Source organism: Pangasianodon hypophthalmus, chromosome 29, assembly GCF_027358585.1.
Source record: "Pangasianodon hypophthalmus isolate fPanHyp1 chromosome 29, fPanHyp1.pri, whole genome shotgun sequence".
Lineage (NCBI taxonomy): Eukaryota > Metazoa > Chordata > Actinopteri > Siluriformes > Pangasiidae > Pangasianodon > Pangasianodon hypophthalmus.
Genome location: NC_069738.1, coordinates 8,886,289 through 8,913,545, shown reverse-complemented (window position 1 = coordinate 8,913,545; position 27,257 = coordinate 8,886,289). Strand labels below are relative to the sequence as shown.

At 39.0% G+C, this 27,257-nt stretch overlaps 1 protein-coding gene and 1 long non-coding RNA gene across 6 annotated transcripts; both read left to right on the top strand.

Moving 5' to 3' along the window:
* Positions 1 to 9: 9 nt before the first annotated feature.
* smap2 (small ArfGAP2) lies at positions 10 to 23,214 on the top strand. 5 transcript variants are annotated; one of them, XM_026942222.3, is made up of 11 exons: positions 10 to 586; positions 851 to 1,091; positions 14,033 to 14,166; positions 15,669 to 15,754; positions 15,854 to 15,932; positions 16,020 to 16,079; positions 16,158 to 16,233; positions 16,318 to 16,433; positions 18,306 to 18,489; positions 18,955 to 19,253; positions 19,953 to 23,214. In XM_026942222.3, exons 2-11 carry the CDS (start codon positions 989 to 991, stop codon positions 20,076 to 20,078), a joined length of 1,263 nt encoding a protein of 420 aa, XP_026798023.2. In that variant the 5' UTR covers positions 10 to 586; positions 851 to 988; the 3' UTR covers positions 20,079 to 23,214. The 5 variants fall into 5 exon arrangements, with proteins under 5 accessions (XP_026798023.2, XP_026798022.2, XP_053087381.1 ...); XM_026942221.3 differs by having other exon boundaries at positions 848 to 1,091; XM_053231406.1 differs by having other exon boundaries at positions 10 to 763.
* LOC128317701 (uncharacterized) lies at positions 3,103 to 5,140 on the top strand. The gene is made up of 2 exons (XR_008301256.1): positions 3,103 to 4,063; positions 4,330 to 5,140. It is a non-coding gene; the product is annotated as an uncharacterized LOC128317701 (long non-coding RNA).
* Positions 23,215 to 27,257: the final 4,043 nt, after the last annotated feature.

The window sequence follows — 27,257 nt, the reverse complement described above, 5'->3', positions numbered from 1 at the left end:
CCAGGATAAAGCAGTTACTGAACCTAAAGGAATGAAATTGGGCTTGACAGCATTTGAGCTGGAAAATTGGTGTAAATTACATTTAAATTGCTCCTTTAATATTAAGCTGCACTGTAACATTCCACCAGGTGGCGCCACTTCCCATGTTTTTTTTTTTTAACTGAAACAAATAAGGCAGTTATTTAATTACTTTATTAAGCTTCACACATTAATGACCGTGTCTTGTATAATGACCGAAACCTTTTAGTATTATTTGTGTTTTTAATTTGCCAGGACAAAAAAACAAAGAAGACAAACAGTGCATGATAACCAAAGTGTGTGAAATGTAAAGGGCAGCTCCTGACCACAGTGAAACCGGAAGCAGGAGACCGGTACTAGCGCGAAGTGAGGCGTTATTTTTCTCCCTACCCGTATTCCGACAAATCCATCCTCCTGTGTTAGGATTGGATAGTAGTTTTTGTATCCTGCGCTACGATTGGCTGGTTAGCTGTCAATCAGCGGAGGACGCCGGAGTGTATATTAATAGGCAGTCTTATCTCAGAAGGCGGGGTTTGTCGGAATACGGGTAGAGGAGGAGACCGCTGAAGTGAGTAGCTGTCGGTGCGCTTGGAAACTGATAATTGAATATATATAATATAAATGTAGCGATAAAAAGAGGAAAAAGTCGTATTGATATTGAAATTGGGAATTTGGGAAGAATTGTTCGACTGACTGAGAAGAAGTTGGGAAGCTAGGCGGCTCTCACAGCTAACGTTCTTAGCCGGTCAGGTTTAAATCGGATATAAAGCTGTAGCTTTAGCTCGTTTAGCGCCGTGTTGGCGTTTTCACCGCGCGCTGTTTCTCTCAGCAGGAGTCCGGTTCGGGTATCTGGGTCCGGTTCGGGTGTTTGGGTCCGGTTCGGGTGTTTGGGTCCGGTTCGGGTGTTTGGGTCCGGAGACACCGAGAGTGCCGCGTTGTGAAGAGGAGAAGAGGCGCGTGAAGGTGCAGAATGACGGGGAAATCAGTGAAAGATGTTGACCGTTATCAGGCGCTGCTGTCATCACTGCTCGCGCTGGAGGAAAACAAGTTCTGCGCTGACTGTAGAGCTAAAGGTGAAGCTGCTCCACACACACACACACACACACACACACACTCTGCACCTCCATCACTCACACACTCTCCACCTTCATCACTCTCTCTCTCTCTCTCTCTCACACACACACACACACACACACCCACACACACTCTGCACTTTCAACACATGCACTGCACCTTCATCACTCACACACACTGCACTTCCAACACACTCACACACACTCCACCTTCATCACTCACACACACACACACACACACACACACACACACTCTGCACTTCCAACACACACACACTCTCCACCTCCATCACACACACACACACACACACACACACACACACTCTCCACCTCCATCACACACACACTCTCCACCTCCATCACACACACACACACACACTCTCCATCTCACACACACACTCTCCATCTCACACACACACACTATCCACCTTCATCACACACACACACACTATAATCACATAATCACATTTAAACATGTAGAACTTTGGGTTGAACTTGAGTGACTGAAGAACCTTGAAGTTATTATGCAGCAGCTGAGTCTTTTCTGTAAAGATGTTCCTTTAGCCTTAAAGTGTGCATGATATATAAAAAAATGTTTCAGAGCTGTTACTACAAAGTTTTGGAAATATTGTCATTTTAATTTTTATTGTTTTATTGTTTATTGTAATAGTTACGTTTTTTGATGACTCATTTTGTACTAATCTTGTGTTCGTCCAATGAGACGCTCTGTAGAACACATGTCCCACCCCAGTGGGCGGGTCTCGGTCTTCAGTAGCAGCTCATCAGGAGCAAACATGAGCTGCTTCCGAATAGCATTACTACCCTACTGAACAGTACGCCAAAGGAGTGGTATGTCTGAATTCTCAGTATTCATAAATCAGTAGGCGAGAAATACCTGGATGACCTACTGCTTCCGCCGAGATTCTGCAGTATAGAGGCGCTATCCCATAAGGCAATGGGACTAGCGAAGAGCTGTCAGAATCAAAAATGGCAGAAGGCAGCACGTGGTCTCTCTTTAGGTGTAAGTGTTATAGGTCTTAAAGGTTATTCCTTGTGGTTAAACTGTACTTGTTGAACAAAACCTGATTAAATTGTTATCTTGTTGAAGGTTTAAACAAGAAAAAACAGTTGCAGTGCAGGTGGTCTAATCTGGCAGACTCTAAGTTCTAAGGTCACATGACAATGCCAACATGGCAGATGCAGTGTGTCTGGATTGTATTCATACTACACACATATACTGATTAGTACGTACTGTGTCAACGGTCGAGCAGTCGTTGCTGAGCCTGAACGCAGTCGTTGCTGAGCCTGAACGCGGTCGTTGCTGAGCCTGAACGCGGTCGTTGCTGAGCCTGAACGCGGTCGTTGCTGAGCCTGAACGCGGTCGCTGCTGTCACAGTTCACGACTTCGGACGCACGGATGGTGCGCGTCTTTCCGCACACAGTTCCCTCTCCCAACTCTCTCTTGGTTGAAATAAATAGAGTTTATTCATTTCTGTTCATATAGTCATGCTACCTCAGACTAATTAAGAATTTTGTCTGGAGAAGCCCTGATGGCATATACATCAGTAAGAGGAAGTAATATCATTTTATCAGGGAGAGTAATATTTATCTTTACTATTCAGACACGTGAGACGTTTCTCTGTGACAACGCTGCGGCTCTCCGTCACCATCGGCACTGGAGAAGGTTGTCCTCGGCTCAAACACGTACAGTACAGCTCTAAAAACACACAGCGTCTTGTGTGTCTTCGTTGTTAAGGTAGATAGGTGTGGATAAAGGCAGCAGTGAAAAAGCTCTTGTTAAACTCTTAGCTGTTCTCCATATATAGCTATTTCACTAAGTTTGTTTAGGTTCAGCGGGTGTGTGGCGTATCTCAAACACTCAAAAGTAAAAAAAAACTATATATATATATATATATATATATATATATATAATTATTATGCAATTACAACTTTTAAATATATATATATATATATATATATATATATATATATATATTTAAAAGTTGTAATTGCATAATTATTCACCCCCCCCCTTTCAATATTGTGGAGATTCATGACATATAATCCAAATTAAGTCCATTCAGTTCCAGGATGTAACACTATGAAATACGGGAAAGCTCAAGTGGGGGGTGAATATTTATGCAAGGCACTGTACATAGTCACTAGGGTTTTTTTTTTTTTTCTCCATTGCTACATTGTGGCTTCCCCTGTCACATGCCCGCATCCTGTTTATTTATGGTTGAGAAACATTGTTCTGTAACAGCTCTGTTTTTTCTCTTACACTCAGGAGCTTTCGTCGTCAGTCTGATGTAATCTGCTCAGGCCGGGCCGAGTAAAGTCCTCTGTTGATCTGCGAGCAGAGCTGTGCCCCATGCTGAGTCTGATCTAGAACACTGTCTGTACAAAAGTAGCCACTGAGGACACGAGCACTTCTGTACACAATGTTCCAGGCGTATACATCCTTCAGCAATACTACACTGAGGACAGTAGCACAGCCAGCTGCAGTCAGGAAAACAGTTTTGACGCGTCTCAGCTGTATTGCCGTTCGTTCCATGTAGTTTCATTGTGCAACTGAGGAGAGAGAATTATTTGGCTGTAATACATCAGGACTCGGAGTATCTGAGTTCAGTCATCTGTCATGCACTAGCCTAGTAATATGTTCGTAATCATACTAATCATTCAGAATATACAAAGCTTCGTATATACACCTAAATTTAATAGAGTCAAGCAAAGGAAATTGTGTCTGATTGAACAAAGTAAAGAATCTGTTTCATAATTAGTGAGATAGAAGAAATCGCCTGTAAACTTTGACGGTTTTAATCTTTGTGTACTGTTTCTGCATTTGCGTATCTGTCATGACTTATATATATATACATTTTAAGAGATTTGAGCATCATTACTGTCACTATCCAAGTAACATATTGCAGTAAAATGATGCAGGACACGATTGCTTCATTAGGAGAATGTTTTTGGTGAGACATAGACGAGTCTGTTGAATCCGTGTTGAAAGGAGTAACACATGATGGAGTGTGCAGTTATAGGAAAATAATCCACGACAGGGTTGGTGTGATGCGGAGTTACTGTGACCACCCTGAAGTGGATTCTTTTCCTAGTACAACACATCCTTTGTGTTGAGTGTTTTTATTCTTTTTCTAAAACAGCAATTTGTCAATTATTATACATTTTAAATAATAAATGCACTATGCTTCATGCTTTTTAACACTTAGTTATGTTACAGCCGAAACTACTGTCAGAGCCGCAGTTAGAGAATATTAACCCGCCTCTTCTGATTCGAGAATTCATCTGCACTGTGGTATAAGGTCAGTTACGTGTCATGCTTCTCGCTGTTACAGTAACATTGTCACGAAGTTCAATTCCTTTACAGACACATACATTTTGACGTGCATGTGAACAGATGTGTGATTTCTGTAATTGGAATGAATTGACAAATCTTAGTGTGTAAACGTGAGTATTATTAGAGTGTTGTACTCATTTGAAGTGGTGCATTTCAGCACTCAGTAATGCAATAATCCTGAAAAAAAACTGGAGGCCTTGGAGCAGCAGAGAGAAGAGTGAGGGGAAAAACTGGCATATATATATTTATGCCATATATAATATTTGCAAAATCCATGCCTTTTATACCTGTTTTTTGTGTTTTAATGCTAACATTTGTAGAAAGTTCAGACCAGACCAAAAGTTTTCATTAGATTAGACACTTAAACATTACGCTTGATACGTTAGACTGCATACAATGTATAATAGAACTGATCAGTGGTTCTTTCTCTCTCTGTCTTCCTCTTGACATAAATATGTAGTTAATTATATCATAATGTCTTTTCAGTTTATGGAACTAAGTTTAATATTAATCCTACTAGTCTGTGGGACCGTGGGTGGAGGAGAGTGTGTGTAGCTTGCTTGAAAGACTTCTTTCACAGTTCACAGCTTGTACATCTGTAAGTCCAGATGTGCACAAGCTTTAGCTGATTTGTAATTTCTCAAACAGTTTCAACTCAACCATAAAGTTTAAAAAAAAAAAAAAAAACAAGAAAGGTAAGTGGATGTAGCACTTCTGGCATTTGAATGAATTTCTGCATATGTATTATGGAAGAATTAAAATTTTCATATCTTAAGTCTGGAAGTCAGCATCTGTTTTCAAAAGATCCCCTGTTCATTACCTCAGGATTGGCACCAAATCCAGATGTTCCCAGCTGTGGTCCTGCAGAGGCAGAGTAATATTTTTTGGTTCTTTTTCTGAATCACCTTTCAGGGTTTGCCCCAAGCTTTGCAGTCTTACTATTTCTCACACCTCTGGTCGGGTGCTGTTACTCCAGCTCCTCCTCATTCCTAACCTCATTAGCAAGACGTGTCGTGTGTGTGTGTGTGTGTGTGTGTGAAATGCAAGGTGCTGCAGTGTGAGATGTCATTCACCGTTTCTTTCCTGTAGGCCAGACTTTTACACAGAAGCAAAACAACATAATTTGTGTATAAGAAGGAAATTAGTCTTGGCGTTGGTGTCCTCTCGTGTCATTGCTAATTGGTAAGGTAAAACAAATTGCTCTAATTTTTTTCCTCAGGTCTTTTAGTGATTTTATTAAGTGAAGTGTAGTCAATCCAACTGCCAGACCCAAAATGCAGAACCACAAATGCTGGTAATGAGTTTTATCTATTTGCTTCCTCTATCAACTGGAGAGAAATGTTTTCCAGTGATTTATTAGAAAAATTCCAGTGATTTATTACGAAGTACAAAAAAAAACAACCTTCCCTGCCTAAATCTAACTACTTGACCCTAAGCATTGAGAAAATAATGCTAAACAAAGTAGGCTTGGAGATGTTATATATACATGTTATGAGAGCCTTGCTTCTATGAAGGCCAAATAGTTGTTGACAAATAACATAAATCTGGCTCATGGTACCTCCCATGTTCTTCTGCTCTTAATACTCGAAAGTGAGAACGTTTTGTAGACACTCCGCTTTGGCTGACGTGGCTTTTCCAGCCACGTCTCGGCTTGGCCTCACATGGGGAAGAAGAGAGACCAAATTGAGCACAGGGTCTTAAATATGAGACAGCTTACACCTTGGGGGTGGAAAGAGCGGCATTATGCATTGTGATAGTAGATAATTTGCTGAGCCAAGCTGCTGTGCTCCGTCTGGTGGAAAATCATTAAAACCCTACTCACACAAGAGCATTGTCATACAAGTGCACACTGTCAATACACCAATGGCCAAAAGTTTGTGGACACCTGACCATCACACCCAGCATCCCATTCAAGATTTAGTCCCCATTTGCTGTTATAATAACCTCCTCTCTTCTGCAAAGGCTTTCCATTAGATTGTGGAGCGTGGCTGTGGGGATTTGTGATCATTCAGCCACAAGAGCATTAGTGAGATCAGGCACTGATGTTGGTGAGGAGGTCTGGGGTGCAGTCGGCGTTCCAGTTCATCCCAAAGGTGTTCAGTGGGCTTGAGGTCAGGGCTCTGTGCAGGACACTCGAGTTCTTCCACTCCAACCTTGGCACATGATGTCTTCATGGAGCTTGCTTTGTGCACAGGGGCATTGTCATGCTGGAACAGGTTTGGGCCTCTTAGTTCCAGTGAAGGGAAATTATAATGCTCATACAAAGACAGCAGTTTGGGGAAGACCTACATATGGGTATGCTCAGGTGTCCACATACCTTTGGCCTTACGGTGTTTGTAGGTATGTGAGAAGTTGTATTTGCTACCCTTTTCCTGTCTCAGCTCTTGTGTTCTTTTTTTAATTTCTAATGCATGCATTTCCTCTTTCATGTCTCCTCAGCTTTGAGGCTGTGTGCGTTTTCGAAAGATGGAAGTGAAACAGTGATTAGGAAAAAACGCACACAAGGAAGTGGTTTCTCAGTTGACATTTCCTGCTGTAAACACCTAGCACAGCTCATTTGCATTCTCCTGTTGTCATGGAGACCTCAATCCACAGTGGCGAAAGAACCATCAGGATTAGTAGCGGACGAGTCAAGGGCGTAATGAGAATGATGTGTGGACAGTGGCCTGTCGTCCACTATAGACACTTTAAATGCACATAGGCATTGCCTGACCATTTTTGAAAATTGTCAGTAAGCCTTTAATAAATCACTGTAATTGTAATAAGCATTACAGTGATAATGGTATTATATTCTGCAGATACGTGTTAAGAAAAGTGTTTGATATTGCCAGCTTAAACAAAACCCCAATTTTTAATGACATTGATCCATAAAAAAACAACCTTGATTTAGTAGTTGTAATCTGTAAGAATTACAGTTCATGTTTTCCAGTGAATTTAAACAATACTTTCAATCTGGCAGCTATGAACTCACGGCTAAGTGATTATCCTATCTGTGTGTCACTACATAATGTGTTCTGGTACCACCCTTTTTATAGCACTGGATAATAATGAAACATCTGTATGCCCGTGTTGGATTAGCCTTTTATACTGCTTGCTGTAAAAATAATTATAATTTTTTTCCATTACTTGAATTAAGTTTTACTTGTCAGAGGGTCATAATCAGAGTAAACGAGCATTAATGAAATTGTGCACATTGATATTCAAACTCCGGAATTATGCGCCTTTCAGTATTTAAGTGAGTTATGAAGCCGAAGTGGAGTTTAAGTAAAACAGATATGTGTCAGTTATGCACAATTCTGAACTTGGACTGTCTTGCGTGATTGTGGCTGACAGTTTGATATAAATACAACATGTCATGCAGAAATGTATGTTCTGGGCTGTAAATATGCTCAAAACACCAACAAAATCCCATCTGAGCCCAATATTAGGTGCATAAATATAACACTATTAACTTATAATATATTTCCTTTAAAGGACATCGGAGGAGACAGCAGCTTAATCAGGGACATTGTATATATTGTGGACTGATTGTCGTATGGGTAAAAATGATTGGGTAAAATTGTGACCAACACTTAAAGTTAGTGGAAAATATAGCAGATGAGTACTTGGTGAGATTATCCTGCAATCTGTGGGATTGTTTTCTCTTTAGAAGAATACACCAAATTAACCAAAACATTGGTAGTATTTATTCATTCGACACGTCAATATAGCAATTTATTTAAGCAATATCGCACAAGTTCACTTCTATGAACCACACACGGAAGATTTGCATAGTTTAAATGGAGAGCCCAGAAAATTGACCTAAGCAGGTGCGTAACCCAATTCTGAATATGTGTAACTTTGCCTGTGTAAATATCGACATAACTTTTGGATGAAAGTTTCCTGATCTCTGAATATGGCCCAAAATTTGCACACTGGTGTTTACTCATCTATGGGCAGAATACAGCATTGGATTAGTGTTTGGCTTAGTGGTTAGCATGTTTGCCTTGCACCTCCGGGCTTGGGGGTTTGATTCCCATCTCCGCCCTGTGTGCACGGAGTCTGCAGGTTCTCCCCATGCTTCGGGGGTTCTCTCTGGGTACTCTGGTTTCCTCCTCCAGTCCAAAGACATGCGTTGTAGGCTGACTGGCATCTCTAAATTGTAGGAATAAAAAATTGGTGCTAATCTAATTCCAAGTACACACTGGAAGCCTCACACTTGAGGCTCACAATAGAGTCTCAGTGTGAGTTATGAAAATCTGCTACACATTTTCTCTAAATTCAAGCAAGGTTACATCATCCTTCACTACGTTTTATTAGCTATATTGCGTTTCATTAAAATAATTAACACTGTTAGGAACATATGTTACCATCTGATTTGATTATATGGTGTGGTGATTTAAAAAAAAAAAAAAACAGATTTGTCCTTTTTTTAAATAATAAAAATAATTGTATCATGTTAGTGTTATTAGGTTTTGATAAGCGATATAAAATAAAAACACATGTTGGTATTGAACTAGAGACTTGAAATTCACTACAGATATTGCTATGCTACTGTTGTATCATTAGTATCGTGGAGTTGCAGTCGTTTAGCTCTAGTATGCTTAGCTGGATTGTAAATAGGCAGCTTATGTTTACATAATTGAGATGCATCCTTAACTTATTTATGCTTTTCATGCTGAATAAAGTATGAAGTCTTTATGCTTTAGTGATGCATGATAGTCTCATCTTCTGTCCTTTGAGTATCTGTAGATTGAACAAACCATTTGGCAGTGAGAAAAGAAAAGCAAAGCAAAATGGTGGCCAAAATACGAAGTTTGTTGAACCTAGTTAGAGAAAAATGGGTCTTCAGTTCATGACTCAATGCTGTCTCTTATCTGAAGTGCAGAATTTGGGTTTTCACTCTCATGGCTGTGTCTGTGGCTGTCTGTTAACCCTGAGCCTGATGGGATGTGGGTTAATTCTATTTACATGAAAGGAAGTGTGTGTGTGTGTGTGTTTCTGAAGCCTCATGGGGACCTGGACTCTTAGATCACGTGTCTATTTTTTCTGTGCTTGTTATGAGTGAGTCACTCTGTAAGAGGACTGTAAACACTGTTCTGTGTGTGTATGTGTGTTTTGGTGTGGGAGTGTGTTTGTGTTGGTCACTGTTTGTTCAGTACACATTCTCTCTACAAATCACAGCAGGTGAAGGATACAAAATGGCTAAAGTCCATGTGGTGTAGTGTACTTTTTTCTTTCTTTCTTTTTACCTCTCCACCATGCCTTTCTCCTCTTTCATCATCTTGTTCGATTCTGTAGGTTTGTAGCATCTTTGTGTTGAATTAGCATTGATCAGGTATCTGTGAAACTCTCAGGTAAAACTCCAATTTCATGCTTCGAGCGCCCCTTAGACCATGAAACTTGAATTGCTGCAACTTTATAACCTTATATGAATTTATCCAGAGAACATAAACAATGACTGTTAGGGCAAAAAAAAGGGAAGTGTTCACAATTCTCAGAAAATCTTCATGACTGAAGGCAGCCTACTGCAGCTAGTAAGAGGGCTTTGGGTATTTTCTTAAATGCTATTTAATATAAATTTCAAGGAAAACGATGGCACACAGCACAGTGGATGTTTCATCACAGTCTATTCCATCTCAACAAATTGTTCACTAATATTTACAACATGTTTTTAGTGATAAGTAGGTGAGTTGATATAAACTAATAGTGGGTGGTATGGCCAAAATCACAGGATATAGGTGCAGGTTGTTCAGTTTGTGAACAGAGACAAACACTTTGGTCCAGGATGTACCTACAGTTGTCTGATTTTCCTCAGCTGTGGATGACACTGTAGCACATCCGAGAGAAACGTCACCAACATGCTTTTAATTTCTGGTGTTCCAAATTGCATTTTATACATTCCCTTTTCACAGTGTAGTTATGCTTCTTTTTTTTTTTTCCAGAAAAGGAAAGGCCAAAAACTTTTTTTTTTTTTTTTTAACTTCAGTAATTAACGAAATATGAAATATTTAAGGTGATGGCAGAGTGGGTGTAGAGATAGTATGAGAATGAGAAGAAATATAATGAGTTTTTTTTTTAATTTTATTTTAAAATAAACATGATTTTAGAGAAATTGAGCCAAGCACATAAAGTTTCATAATTCATAAAAATGAAACATTTTAACACAAATACAACATAACAGTTAACATGGAGAGGAATTGCCTGTGTTACCTTGTGCGATGGAGGAAAGCCGATCAGTTCAGCCTGTAGTTGTTGTTACCGACTGGCCCTCCATGCCCCTAATTATGCGTCTGGTCCCTGCGAGCCCAGCGTACTGCCATGTTTGCAAAGGGACAGACACACTTGCAAACAAGCAGAAAGGTTTCTCGTCATCGTGCGCAACGCGAGCAATGGTTTGGAGAATTGCAGAGTCAGCTAGACATGTCTCTTTCTGGATTGACCATAAAAATTTAAGCTGGTGCTTAAGACTGACCATCACTATGTCTGGACAAGTCTGCAAATTGTATGCGTTATTGGTCTACACTACAAATCATCGATCACATGTCCGGTCAGATGGGTAGCATTCATGGAGGGCGAGACAGTAACATTAACAACAGATTGTTTAGGCTGATCACAGCAATTTTTTTGCATATTGCAGCCTTCCACAGAATCACTAATGTAAAAGCCAATGTTGCGGTAATGATTGGTAAAATAAATCTGTATTCTGTGTCTGTGGTGTTGGATTACGGTCCATTTATCAATAATTAGGATAACATGTTGCTTCCTGTTCCAGTATTCAGTACAATACAATGCTGGGTTATGCTTCTGCCAGTATGTGAGTCAGACTAAAATCTGCCGGACTCCACGTGGGAGTAAATCTGAGGCTCACATGTACGGTCACGCATCTCTTCTCTGGCAAAGTAATCCTTCACAAAGACGCACAATCATACTGACTCTGGCTCACATGCCACTAACGTCCAGCCAATTTTCTTTGTTAATGCCTCACAATCTGATTACCTCAGACTAGCTTGAGCTGATTGACGATGGTATCGGGACTCGCTGATGGATTCCATCTGTCTCGATGGCTATTAAGTTGGAGGACCTAAAAGCCAGCAAACGTGTCCGCAGATTTAAGGGCTGTTCACACAGCAGATGACAGATCTCTCCGCTCCACCTGTCTCTCTCCACTTCATATATTAAAAGCCAACTCAGCACAGCTTTTTATAGAGTAGCTGAGAAATCATTTGCATCTGTTGTGTAGTAACCACAGCAACAACAATGCTACAGCTAGTACTTGGCCAGTAAGTGTTATTGTAAACCCACAGTGTAATAACAAACACATAAATAAGTATTATTTCAGCAAAATATTTATGTATCTTGAACATTTCAGCTTGAAGCAGGCAGATGTATTCTCGACAAGCAGTTGTTTGCTTCACGTCAGTCACACATGCAGTGGTTTCTCTGGTTTTTTTTTTCCCCAAATGTTATTTTATTCACAGCAGAGTAAAACGGCAATGTCTCTTCTATCAAGTACAGGAAAGGCTACTGTACTGTGTTCCCACTGGCAACACTACTGTCAATCAGTGGTTGATAGACGGCGTGATTGGACAACACCAAGCCTATCACAGGCCACAAATCCATACCAAAGTTCCATACCAGCCTGTAATGATGGACCTTGCCGGCGGTCTTTGTCCTTTGTTTGACGTGCCCTTTCCATGAGTCTTTATCTTTTCCCATTACCAGTGTAATCTGAGATCTTACATGACAATAAAGCCAACACACGCAGGATCACGTCCTTGTTTCCTGTCAAAGACGTTTTGCTGATTGCTTCCACTGTAAGGAGCTGCTACGCTCACCGCTATAGAGTAAACACAAAAACCTGGAGAGAGTCATTATTGGACCCCGGGGACCGATAACACAGCTATGAGGCATGTCTTACATTTATGCCGTAATATGTGATGTTCAGTTTTCTTAACTGCTTTAAAAATTTCTGCCAAACTCCTGTGAGCCATTTTTGCATTTGAATCAGCTTTATATTAATTCATCCAAAAATCATCCATAATATTCATTTCATTTTCTCGTTTCATTTTTACGGATGCCAAAATCAGAGCTCTGGATATCATTTGAAGCTTACTAATAACATCCTCTTTGTTACCAAACCAACTTTCCAGAAGCTTCTGTTGCCCAATTTTGTGGAACACCTGAGGCACAATGGCAGCATGTTGTTCAGTTTGTGTTTCCAACATGCTTGCTGCAACCCACAGAGACCGACAAAGAGAAATGTTGCCACAACACTCCATTGTGACTTGATGACATCACCCATCATGAGGCAGAGCGCTCTGGTGCAGTATGCTCCATTCACCTAAATAATCAGTGACACAGTGCTGCCATCTAATGGCTTCTTCTTTTTTTTTTTTCTTCTTTCTGAGGAGCTTAGCTGATAAGCTCCAGCGTTCTCTTTGAAGCCTTTTTTTGTGGCATAGAAAAGGACAGTTACATAATTTATTTTAGGAGGGCAAAAAAAAAGGAGTAAGAGAAGCTGATCATTATTCTTCCCACAAGCACCTGGTGTTCCCTGTAAGCTCTTAGCAGACAGATTCATCGTATTCATCACAACCCTGCAGGCTCCTTTAGAGTGAGGGCCTGTGAAGTTAGTCAGTTTGCGTGTTGTATGGAATGAGTCACTCTCTCGCTTACTGTGCTTTCTCATTCCTAATTCTGTGTCTGCCAATACATTATAAGGCTGAATGCATGGTGCTTTTGAGCTGTTGTCTGTCATAACTCTTTGCATTTACTTAACTCCAAGGAGGAAATATGAATGCTTCAGATAACTTCTATTAATGAGCTCTTAAATAAATAAGCATGCCATCTCATCAGCCACAGAAGCTGCGATGGTTTAAAAGACTAGAGTCAGTGCACTATAAACATTTTTTTCATACCTTTCATGCAAGAGTAAAAATTTTTGAGAGAAGCAAAATGGATTATTCATCAGTCACTTTTTAGATCACATTTTCAGCTCCTGATAAAGAGAAGAAAGCAAACCTGAGGTTCTTCTCAACTAAACACTGAAGTTAAGATCTCATTTAAAAATAGCGGCTAAAGAAGATTCAGGATGTCACTACAGATCAGTGGCAGTGAAAAATTCATATAGATTTGAATATTGAGTATTTACAGTTGACATTCTGCCACTTCAAATATTATATATTTCAATAAATGTGTACTAGCATCAAAAAAATACAAACTTGCACAAGCAAACTGCTAATGTGGTACAGTTAATCTGTTTCCTTACAATTAGAAGTGACTGGTTTGCACCCAAACTCCTAAATTATATGTTTAAGCATTAATAAGAAATGAGAATGTTTTACCAGCTCTGGCTTCTGTCTCAATAGTTTGCTACCTTCAGTCTGCCCCTCTCCCTGACCTTGAGCTAGGTTCATGTGACAAGTCCAATTGATTTCTCAGAATACATTAATAAATAATTATTTTAATGGGATAAATATACTTGAGCTCTCATCAATATACCTGGGCGTAGCGCCAAAGTGTCACATATGAGTGGGAACCGAGTATTCATCCTATTATTTCTGTTTCTTTCTCGTCCACTCCCTCTCCCACTCCCCTTTCTCAGGCCCCAGATGGGCATCCTGGAATTTGGGAATCTTCATCTGTATCCGCTGTGCAGGAATCCACCGGAATCTCGGCGTTCACATATCCAGGGTCAAATCTGTCAACCTGGACCAATGGACACAGGAGCAAATTCTGGTCTGTATACTGTCCCAGTGTGTTTGGTTTTAATTGGATATGTATTGTTTTAATAGTGTCAGCACATTTTGTCATACACTCCATGGGCATATTAAGTTATAAAGAGTCTTAATTTGTCTGAAGTTATATGCTAATTAGCCATAACATTAAAACCACCTGCCTAATATTGTGTAGGTCCCCTTTATGCCACCAAAACAGCTCTGATCCATTGAAGCCTGGACTCCACAAGCCCTCTGAAGGTGTGCTGTGGTAACAGATCGTTTAAGTCCTGTAGGTTTGCGAGGTGGGGCCTCCATGGATCAGACTTGTTTGTCACATCCCACAAACATGCTCCATTGAATTGAGATCTGGGGAATTTGGACGTCAACAAGTCAACACCTTTAAGTCTTTGTCATGTTCAGTGTGGCACATTATCTGAAAGAATGCCACTGCCATTACATTTACAGCATCTGACAGACGCCCTTATCCAGGGCAACTTACGTTTAAACTTACGATTTATACAACTGAGCAGTTGAGGTTAAGGGCCTTGCTCAAGGGCCCATCCGGGACAAGTATTTGAACTCTCAACCTTTGAACTCGCAACCTTCCGCTCAGAAGTCCACTGTCTTAACCACTGAACTACCATGCCATTAGGGAATACTGTTGCCATGAAGGGGTGTACTTGGTCTGAAACAATGTTTAGGTAGGTGGTACATGTCAAAGTAACATCCACATGAATGGCAGGACCCAAGGTTTCCCAGCAGAACATTGCCCAATGCATCACACTGCCTCCGCCGGCTTGTCTTCTTCCCAAAGTGCATCCTGGTGCCGTTCTCCATTGCTCCATGGTTCAGTTCTGATGCTCATGTGCCCATTGTAGGTGCTTTCAGCGGTGGGCAGGGATCAGCATGGGCACTCTGACCAGTTTGCGGCTACGCAGCCCCATAAGCAACAAGCTCCAATGCACTGTGTGTTCTGACAGCTTTATGTCATAGCCAGCATTAACCTTTTCAGCAATTTATGCTACAGTAGCTCTTCTGTGGGATCGGACCAGACGGACTAGTCTTCGCTCCCCATGTGCATCAGTGAGCCTTGGGAGCCCATGACCCTGTCCCCGGTTCACCGGTTGTCTTTTTTTTTTATACCACATTTGGTAGGTACTAACCACTGCATACCAAGAACACACCACAAGACCTGCCGTTTTGGCTAGACGACTTGGTCAGTGCATCTCCATCACAACTTGGCCCTGGTCAAACTTGCTCAGATCCTTATGCTTGCCCATTTTTCCTGATTCCAACACATCAACTTTGAGAACTGACTGTTCACTTGCTGCCTAATATATCCCACCCCTTGACAGGTGCAATTGTAAAGAGATAATCGATGTTAATCACATCACCTGTCAGTGGTTTTAATGTTATGGCTGATCGGTGTATTTTACAAATCGAAGGACTAGCAGACTAGCTTTAAGATTAGCTTGGTGATATCTGTTGGGACCATGTGTGAATGAGTTTGTCTTTATTTAGTGTATGCAGGAGATGGGGAATGCCAAGGCACGGCGCCTGTACGAGGCCTTTTTACCCGAGTGCTTCCAGCGTCCAGAGACAGACCAGTATCCTTTTCTGATGATGCTTTAGCAGGAATCATTTGTATATATTGATACACACTTTGGTGTTTTACAGTACCAGTTTTCTTTAACTTGTTTGCTTAGATCAGCTGAGGTCTTCATCCGGGACAAGTATGAAAAAAAGAAATATATGGACAAGTGTATTGACATCCAAACATTCCGAGTAAGTCTGGATTCATCATTCATACTAGAAACCATGTGTCTAGCTTGTAGTCATTAATTATTTATACCTGTCTTTTGTCTCTTCCAGAAAGAGAAGAGTGAGGCAGTAACAAAAGAGCCACCTGTTGTTTTCGAGAAGATGAAGCTGGTTAGTCATGTTTGTTGATATAAGCAGTGTATCACGTTTCATTTCAGAGAGGATAATAGATATGTTTTTGTCTTACAGAAGAAGGAGGAGCCTCAGCAATATAAGAGTAGTCCAAAGACGCAGTCTCAGTCAGTAAATGACCTTTTAGGACTAGGTAATCTTCTGACATTCTTAATTATAATATATAATACCGAAAAAAGCAATGTTACTACAACATAAACATTTGTATGTTTTACAGACGCTCCTGTCGCGTCGGCTCCAGTAGCGAATGGCAATGCCAGTCCTGAGCAAAGTCTTGCACTGGATCTGTTCAGTTCCCTGCCTACAGCCACCTCACATTCAGCCAGAAGCACAGTAAGACCTCTGCTTAACTCTAAAATGGTTGGACTGTTAAGAGATTTTCTGCAGGTTATTTTGAAATGATGTCTTCACTCAAAACGACTTGTGTTCTAACTAGGGATGCACTGATAGAGGTACCACGCTCGTTTACTCATAGTCATAAGAAATGCTCCAATACCAGGAGATACTATGTGATATACAGTACTGTTCAAAAGTCTTAGGCACATGCAAAGAAATGCTGTAGAGCAGAGATGCCTTCAAAAATAATTAAACTAAATGTTTAAAAAAATACTGTAAAGAGCAGTAAACAGTAATAAATGAAACAAAGTCAATATTTGGCGTGACGATCCTTCGCTTTAAAAAATATAGTAGTCTCAGGTACAATGTGTGCAGTTCTTCTGGAGACTTTGACTGTCACACTCGCTTCTTATTTTTGCAGCAAAACCCAGCAGCCTTCATTATGTTTTTTTGTCTGAAAAGTGTCTCTTACGTAATATTCTGCTTTCTTTCCTGACATACAGACATTTTTCTGTAACATTTAATTTTGTGCTGGAAAACTAATGTTTGGACATCTAAAATGTTTTTGTACTGAATCAATAATGTAGAAGTCATAAAATAATCTATAGCAAAGTTTGTACTAAAAAAAATAGGGTGCCTAAAACTTTTGCATGGTACTGTAAGTCTTGTGTAGAACAGGAAATGACAGCAATCTGGATTTTTCACTATTAATGACAATCGTTAGTGGTAATCAAAGCAAAACAGACTGCAAACTGTGAAAATATCAACAGGAGAACTTCATTGCTATCATTAAACAGCAGCAGCCAATTCTGCAGCAAACGCTGGTTACAGGGGAAATTAAAAAAAAAAAAACATGTTTACACACATTGCAAGGTGAGTGAAAATAACAGCTCTTACCCAGTGTGATGTTCTTGACAGTCGCCCATTATTGAGGATTGGCAGCTAAATAAAATGTTCTCTGATGATCCTTGATTTAGGATATTATTATCACTATTATTATTATTATTATTATTAGTGATTAATATTAAGTAGTTTACTCATTTCTGTATCAGTATTAACGAGTACCAACAAACATATACCCGTACTTGGTTTGAGAAAAATGATATCGATGCATCCGTAGTTCTAACATTGAGGATGTTTTGCTGATTATCCAAAGAGCATAATAAGGGTTCTGTAGGTTTTATTGGCGCAAAGTTCATATAGAAGAACAGATTTCACCTAATTAACGATTTCATGCTTGTTTACAAAGATGTCATCGACTTTAAATGTATTTTGAGCCCAGAGAGAACTGTTAGCCATGCTTATTATATGTATTATATTCATGATGTATTATTAGCTGTGTTAATTATGGGTAAGTTTATGCAAATGTAAATCCCATGTGCCCACTAAGGTGTGTATTTCATTGCTTGCATTGATTCAGTCTTTATTATGTATAATGTTTTCTGTAAAAGAGCTTTAAAGCTGCTGCGTGTAACATCTAGGGGAAAATACTATTGCAAGCTATTCATGGAAAAGTATTTTGTAATGTGTGTTAATGTGGTAGTGTCAAGTCCATACACATCCAAGGAGGATTTAAGAGTGTGTGTGTGTCCCAAACCGCACACTACCATACTAACAGTTTTATTACTATTTAGGCATACTATTTAGTGTGTAGTATGCAGTTTGGGACATGATCTAGTACTTGAGACTAAAGATGGAATTATCTGCTGCTGTTACCTTACAGCAGTGTTATAAGGCAGATGTTTTTTTTCTGCACATTACTGGGACTGTCACAGTAACTAGTACTACATGGAAGAACAAAAACAAAATGTGTGTGTTGAATATAATGTGTAGTTTCATTGGCATGATGATATTTTTGTCCCGCCATAGCCTGGCTCCAGTTCTGTGTCCAGCTCTATGGCTAAAGGTCGGGCCGCAGCGTCAGTACCGGAGAACCTGAGCCTCTTCCTGGACCCACCCACCAAAAATGAAGAAAGCAGCAGAAAGATGTCCAAAGACTCCATCCTGTCACTGTACAGCAGTGTAACACCTCAGACCAACATGGCTGCTAATGGTATGAAAAGATTCAGAATTACAGATAGAATTACTTCTACAGCCAAAACACACTCACAGTTTTAATCTTGAAAACATTTTGCTAGTCATCCTCTCTTCACCTTTGAGTTCCACTGCCTGTGGTGCTTTTAGTATTTTAAATAAAATATTTTCTTATCAATATACTTTGATACAGTACCCAAGTGTGTGGAAAACTATGCTCCAGCCTTATTTGTTTAACCAAAGAACAAACAAACAAAAAAACAAAGAAAAACATATAAAAGTTGATATGATAGATGAAGCTTTCTGGTAGGAGACATTTATATAACATTCATTGAAGAATTTCATTTCAGGGAAATTTTTAGAAGCGTCTAGACTAATGTGTGAATGAATTCATTCATATCTGCTAAGAAGAATAATACATGTAGAGGTCTTTACACCAAACCCCTGGTGTATTATTGTGATGAATGTTGTGTGTTGTTTGCAGCTGGCATGTACATGGGGGCAGCTCAAATGGGATACGCCCCTGCACCTGTATATGGGCACTACCAGGCTCTGGCCACACAGCCAGCAATGATGGGAACCATGATGGCCCCTCAGGTGAACATGCTGGGGCAGCCAGGTGTCATGGCACCAACAGGAGTGGCCACTCCATCTCAGTATATGGCAGGTGTGCAGGGGGGCATGATGGGAGTGCAGGGGGGCATGATGGGAGGCGTTGGGGCGCTGCCACAGCAGGCATACACAGTGCAGCAGACTCAGCAGCTACAGTGGAACATCACCCAGGTGAGAGCTATTTGCTAAGATAAGTTTATTTAGTGGACATACACAGTGCCGTGCATAAGCAGCGTGACATTTATTAACGTGATGCTATTTTGTAAGGCACCATAAAATAATTTTTTAAATCATAGTAACCATAGATTTGTCAGTATTAGAGACTTAAGAACCTCTTTGAAAAACATACTGTGATGTATTTTATCATAGTATTGATATCATATAATGATTAAAACATGACAGGGTGTGCTGTTATAGGATAATAATCAATCCCATGACCACCCCAAAAATGATTATTTTGCAATAACAGCATGTCCTGAAGTAAGCCTATTTTATTCCTCTTATAACTACTTATCAATGAAAATTTATTAAAGAATGACACTTCAAACTTTTAATCATTTATAGTTACTTTTAATATTGTAGATATTTTTTTGAAATTGTTTTTTTTTTCCACACTTTTTTTTTTCAAATCCATTTATTAGTAGTAATAGTCTCTGTGCATGTGTATTAGAATGAACACATTAATATAAAACTGTGAGATGAATTACAGCCAGAGCTACTATAGAAAATTAGTCAACACCTTCTGACCAATCACAGTCAAGAACTCAACAGCGCTGTGGTATAAACAATCATACTGTCCACAAAGAATAAGGAGCGAGTGCTAGTAGAAGAACGTTATCAAGATTGCAGTGTTGTGTGTTTGTGTTTCAGATGACTCACCACATGGCGGGGATGAACTTTTACGGCCAGAACCGCATGACGGGATACGGACAGCCCATGGGCGGAGCCTCAGCTCCCAGCACTAATCAGATGCTCGGCTCTCATGTATGGAAGTGAAAGCATGCCGAGTAAAACGTGTCGGTTTGGGAGCATCGCAATAAACTGTAAGGGAATAGAGGGAGGCTTTTACATACTCTTCATCTAACATTCCTTCAACAGTGAAGAGGAAATGTTATTTTAGAGGATCAACCTCAAGAGGAAGAGTTTCTACCTCCTGTGTTTTTCATAGCCATTTATAAATCCTGGGACCAGAAACGATGTGGTCCAGGAGTCCAGCATCTCTCTCCTCTCTCATAGCAGCTACACCCCAAACACAGCAGCTCTCCTGAGCTACACCCTAAACCCCACGCAGCGTCCTTCACTTCCTCAGACGTGTAGTAGCTGCTACGTTTTGTCTGCATGTAGGTTCTGAGATTTTAAGCTGTTCTTGCGTGTTCTTTTATCTCACTGTCGTCTTTACGCTGTTACACTTTCCCTAGTGGTACGCACTTACTAAACCTGCATGCACTGACTGCTAAGCTACACGCATAAGCAGAGACTATATAATGCGCCGAGACGTGTTCGTTAAGCATATACCTTAACTAAAGTGATGCTGCTGTTTTGGTCCCAGTGTTCCTGTCGATTTTTTGTTTGTTTGTTTGTTTGTTTGTTTCCCCCGGCTCCTGTGGATGTTGAAGCCTGTATTAGACAGCTGGATTGTATGCACCTTTTCTCTTTGTGTAATCTAGGGTACTGTGATGGAGCTGTAGTCCAGCTACTCTCCTTCTTCCCACTCAGGAGGGAAATGTAAGAGATGGGTTCTCATATCATACTGAGAGAAATCATAGCCAAAGAATGCAGAATTATTCATTTAGGTAAAAAAAAAAAAAATTATAACAGATTTCAATGCTTGCAGGAACAGTTTTCTGGTGACAAGCTATTGATTAGTCCTGTGATCTCTAAATGTATATCTGATGTATGTATATGTGATTGCCTCAAGCACCCAATGCCACATTTGATTATATGAGCAGAGCACTTTTTATTTTTTCACTGTATATAGGGTGCTCTCCAACTGATGAGGGTCACACTTAATGTTTTAGGGTTTAGGGTTTTAATCGTTCAAACCGTACCTCTCGGCTTCAGTCTGTACAGAGACCAAATGAATGTTTCTCACTCGCATCCTGTGCTCCAGACGGCAGATTTCATGTGGTTGTTTCAAGTCGCTCAGATCCGGGCTGTATTTACACGGCCTTACGTTGAAGCCTCTGAAGCACAGATATTAACTGTAAGGCTCATTAACGCGTGACACACTGAGAGTTCACTGCTGTTTTGCAATACACATTCCTCTGATCATGTGAGAGGTGGTCATGTGTACACAGATGTCCGCCTTGCTTTTGCATGTTAATACAGATTTTGCAGGAACATGAATGTGGTAAGGAATTTTTTTTAAACAGATTTGGCAATATTTAGCTTCCACTGTGCTCCACATAGCAAAAAAAAACTTTCGGACATTATTGTAACAGAATAATCTCTTGCTTTCATGCTGTCTCTCACTCTTATTTGAGAATGTATATCTCTGTGGCTGACACTGTACAATGTCGAATGCTTTGCTAACCCGTTTTATTTCTACAACTAAATGTGAAACCCTATATCTATACACATTCCATACTATAATTTTGTCCAAACATCTTGAATATTTTACTTCCTCATAATCATCAGGACGTTATTAAAGGGAAAATCCACCCGGAACAGTTTGCAATATTAATCTGTATAATCAACATTTGATCTTCAGTGGCTTCCGAGACTGATTTTATACTGAAATTCTGAGTTGACTTGGTCTATTTTCACTTTGTTTACAGGTTGCTTACGTTACCCACAATGCCATTCAATGACCTGCCAATAGTGATACCTCTACCTAAAAAAGAGCAGTGCAGCAGCACTTTAGTTCTTTAGACCGTCCAGCTCTCTCAATTCCTCATCTGTACACTCTGTTTAAACAGATCCGCTTCTGAAGCTGCACCTTTCATGCTAATACCGCCGTCAATGGCGTCTAACTGGAGAAGCCGAGTCTCTGCCATAACTCGGAACGCAGCTATGTTGTATTGCATTCTGGGACTTTGAGTCTAACTTTTGTTGTCTCCACTAATTCTATGTCATATTAAGATGACATGAAATGTCGCTGGAAAATGCAACCACTGACCTCTCATAAGCATAACGAAAATACAGCACCAGTCAACAGATTAGCACCCGAATCACTAAACACATCACAAATATTTCAGTATAAAGATATTTAATGTGATTCAGGGTGGCGTTTTCCTTTAAGGCATTTTGTTACAGAAGCATGCACGTCTGGCTTAATAATCCAAGATTTTGACCAACACTGTTCAAGTTACTAGGGGAAGAAATACAGATTGGTCATTGAAATGATTCCATAAGCAAACTATATTGCTAAAAAACTGTGTTTCTGAATGGCTTGGCATGTTCATCGGCCATAAGTCACCACTCAACACTGAAACTGTTCAACAAGACATTGAGCTGTATGGTTATGGTGTGGTTGCTTGTTTGTCACAGGAAAGAAAATGTACCTTTTCGTGTGTAAAAACCATAAAGCAATACTGGATTAGCTACAAAACATGGAGTATGCTGTTGCATCAACAAGTCAGTGTAATAGAAATCTAGCACTGTCTGCAGGATTACTGTTGTATTGAGCACTGTTGTATAGAGTAGGTTGAATATCATTAACATGCACATGCCTGCAACACACAATGACAAAACGCTCTTCTCGTTTCCCTTAGAAAACGTAAAAGAATATTTTGTTTATATCATTTTGAAAGACTTGTATTAAAGGTTTGAGAGCAGAGCATGTGGCCTCATGGCAGAGTTGGACAGAATCAGTCTGAGGAATGCCCTTCTCCTCTTCGGTGTTCCGGTGCTAATGTTTTGTTAGGACTATGTGACTGTGAGGAGAGCGGAGTTATGGATCATATTTACTTCTCTGTGAATTCTCAGTATCGGAGCAAAGCAAAGACTGCTGCAGTTCTTAAAGTTTCATCATCAAGGTCCAGCATTCTGAATGCATACATCTGTGGATAACTGAATGTGTAATGCTTAATCATGTCTGCTTCTTTTTGATATGTTTTAGGGTTTTCAAAATGTGTATATTACGAAGGCTGGATTAAATAATAACATAATAAAGAAAGGTATTTTATCCTCACTGCATGTCTTTGATTAATTTTTTTTGATTAGTCATTTAATGCCTTGTCATGCAAGTTGCTCTCTACAATAACACACAATGCCACTGTCTGTATCTTCTGTTTCGTATGTTTATCTTTGTTATATGTTTAACATATATGCTTAGTATCTTTGTTATATGTTTAACATGAAGTGGGCATGGCCTAACCCAGATGGATTACTAAGCAAACTAGAGGCATAAAGTAAATTACTGCTACACTGCCCAGGCAGTTACTAAGGATGCTGTAAGTACACTGTGTAGCTCATGGGACAAAAATGGTCTGTTTATCCCACAAGCTTCATATCTGACCGCCAAACCTTCTGCTTGTGTGGGTTTTGTTTGTTTGTTTGTTTGTTTGTTTGTTTGTTTTTTGGTGTTGCCCAGAAGGATCCCAGGCCTGATACACACCTTTGTAAACCATTCTGGTATACTTTCAACAAAATAAATAAATGAGTAGTGACCCTCCTAATCATATCTCAATTTTCCATGAACAATTTGCACGAATTATCATCTAACCCTTGGTCAGTGTCTGCGTTTGACCCCAGCACTGCTGGATATATTTGGGTTGTGGATTGTTTTGTGCTTGTATCAATGCCACTACTGTGCCAGCGTGACTGCAGTGCTGAGAATGGTCCATCACACAGGTATCTGCTCAGCGGTGGTCCTCTGGCGGTCCATTTCCTCTGATGGACAGTGTTTAAGGTGGTTGAGAGATTATACACAGTAGCAGATGGGTCATAGTGAGTTAATACATTCCTTCAAAATGCACCCATATGGCCAATCAGTGTAGCTATAAGGTAGGTACAATTCTAATAAAGAGGCAATTCTGTGTGTAAACACTTTTGTCATTAAAATAAACTCAACTGCACATGATTGTGCATGGTTAAGTATGTTTAGGTTTTTATATCATTTTAAACTTAACCAGACATTGGTGTCTAACACTTTATTAAATATAATTAAATGTGATTGAATGATTGGAGGAGGAGTGTTTTGCGTGAGTATGTGTTTCAGTCAGTATGTGATTATGAAAAAAGCACAAGCTGTTAAATGGATTTACACATCAATGCAAAAAAAATAAGATTTTAAGGTAACGTGTAAGTATAGTGGGCTGAGACAGTAGGAATGTAGAAAGATCAGGAGAAGTCTGGTCTAGTCTTTGTTCATTTCTAGAATATTGGTTTACAAATAAAAAGGATGACTGGTTTCTATTTTGCCACTGACAATGTTTGAATATCCTTTACAATTCAGTCAAAGCTTACTGTAATGAACACCCAAAAAACCCTACAGAATTCTGAGAAAGGGTTGAACAGAAACGTGCTGGGCTAAAGCTGTGTCACATGGTTTAGTGAATTAGTTTTTATATACAGTTATCTCTTAACACAGTCTGAACGCTCTATTAACTTAATGAGATAAATGTTAATAAGCTGATTTACAGTGTGAAGTCTGGAAGGTCCAGTGTGTGTATAAAGAGTTGTGTTGAGTGAAATGCCTGCTTAAACCATGGTGCAGATAATCACTTTAAACCAATTCAACCTTAGCAGATTTTTTCATCATTCATTTAGTCTGGTTTAAGACAAATATCTGAATTTATTGAGAAAGAGTAATAACAATGAGTTATGCTATTTTCTATAACGTTAATAATTTTAACATGATTAAAAATTATAACATATTTCATTTTGGTTCAAAAGTATGATAATCTTGGTGCTCATCTTGTGCTTCACATAAAATTGGGTCAACATTAACAACGATAATTAAAAAAAAAGTGAAATAAAAATGTGAAATATGGCCCTACACCAAGAGGAATTGGATAGATAAAAATATATTCACAATTAACAGTGTAGGACAGTCGATACAAATGTGTTTAGATTTGTTTTTTGTAATTTTTGTATTACGAAATGTATGATTGATTAAAAAAAAAGTCAACAATGTCTGGGGTCCACCAGATGGCAGTCTAGATCCATAAGCAAGAAAATGATACATCTATAAATAAACCAATATTAAAGAACATATATAATTTAAATATTGGAATTCTCTCTCTCTCTTTTTAAATGTATTCTTTAAAAAAAAAAAAAAAAAAAAAAAAAAAAAAGATCCAGACACTACTTGTCATTGCTTTGAATGCTCTAAATGTAAAAATCCAATCCTAGTGTTTCATTAATGATCACTGATTTAATGAATCATGCGCAGAGCTTAGGCGTGTAATTATTTGTTCACACTGTTAGAAAGGAGTCCCCCCTAATGTGAGAATATATGAAAGCTGGAATGATCATTTATGGAAATTCATGCATAAACAGTGAGATATCTTAATGACACGACCCCCATTTTGTCACTCAGGTTTTTTTTTTTTTTTGGTTTTTTTTTTTTGAAAGGAGAATATTTGGCTCTGTTTCAATTTAGGCTAATCGGCTTTGAAGGGGGAAAAAAAACACATTGCTGTAATCTCAACCTCACCACTAATTCTCACTGAGTAATTTAACAAGCACACACATTGAAGTGTGCACAAAAAGGTAAAACTGTCTTTTTAATATCTCATGTCGGGGAGCTGAAAGCTGTGTGTAATCCTGCATGCTGTGTCCCTCACACCCAGGTCCTATTCAAGACCAATTAATCCTCTTAGGAAACGAGTTACCTAGCTGGTCCTGTGTGCTCTAGCCAGACCCTATCAATACCAACAACAGTGATCTTTACATTATACTTTACATTTACATTCATTCACTGCACACTTGCAATTTCAGTAGCTGTTAACTTTTCTCAGCCATTGGTAAAGTTGATCATATGTGCTACTAATATGCCATACATTTATATTGTTAAATTAAACCAAGTTTGCAGTGATTAATGTGATAATTACAGACAATTCATGCAGAAATATACTGGCAGTATACTAGACTCCAACTGCCTAGAATACATCCCATTTTTCCAATTTTATGATATATCATCACATAAGTTTTTTTTTTCTTTCATTTTTAAAGTGTATTTATGCTATACCATATTACATTTGAAAGAAATAAAATAAAAACACTCTGCTTCTTAGGTCAGTATTTTCTATCCCCCATTTTTTTCCATTCTTAAAAGCAAGTGCTTGTGGTCAAGACGCTATTGAAAACCCCTGCCTCCTCAAGAGGGCGTGAACTACACACAGGTAATTTGCATAATTTGAATGAATTATGCAAAAAAAATTATGTAGAATTAGATTCTTTTAAAAAATAGAATTACACAGTAAATTGACTTAAGCAGCTGTGTAACTTGACTCAGAACACACATAACTTTCCCCCTGTAACTTTTGGACTTAAGTCTCTGAATAAGGCCCAAGTTTCTCAGCCTTTATTAAAAGGTATTCAAAATCCTAAAAATCCGAGAATCTACACTGCAAAAAATGATAGCAAGTGAAGATATCTTGAATAAAGAAAAAGTTAATTAATATTTCTCAGTATAAGATTATTATATAACAAATATTAAGTTTTTAAGTTTTTTAGACATATTTACAAATTTCAAGCTTAAAATTATTCTATTGGCAGAAAATTTTGCTTCTTTCTAGAATCAAATGGAAGAAATTAAATAGAAATTAAATAGAAGCTTAGGACCCAGTTGTATGACCCATAACTTACTGCAAGCATACAGTTGCATGAAAGTTTGCGAAATGTGGTCTTAAAATGTGGTCTGATTGTCATCCAAATCATAATAATTGACAAACATTATTATCACATTCTGCCTTACATAGTAACACATACAGAATGTATTTATTGACCACATTGACTAATAATTCTGCAAAAATGCTGCAAGAACCTCCACCAGGAGGAATTTTAGACTGTAAAACTGTTTCAGTTTATAAATATTTCTGGGGTTTCTTATATGAACAGTCCTCTTCAGGTCACGTCACATGGATAATCCTCTAATATACTGCACCACTACTACATTCTGCATATTTTCTGATATAACTACATATAATGCTGCTGCTAGTTATGTTGTATTCTTGCCATATTGAAACTGATTGTCATTTCTATTTGTTTATCTATCTTCTCAGACAT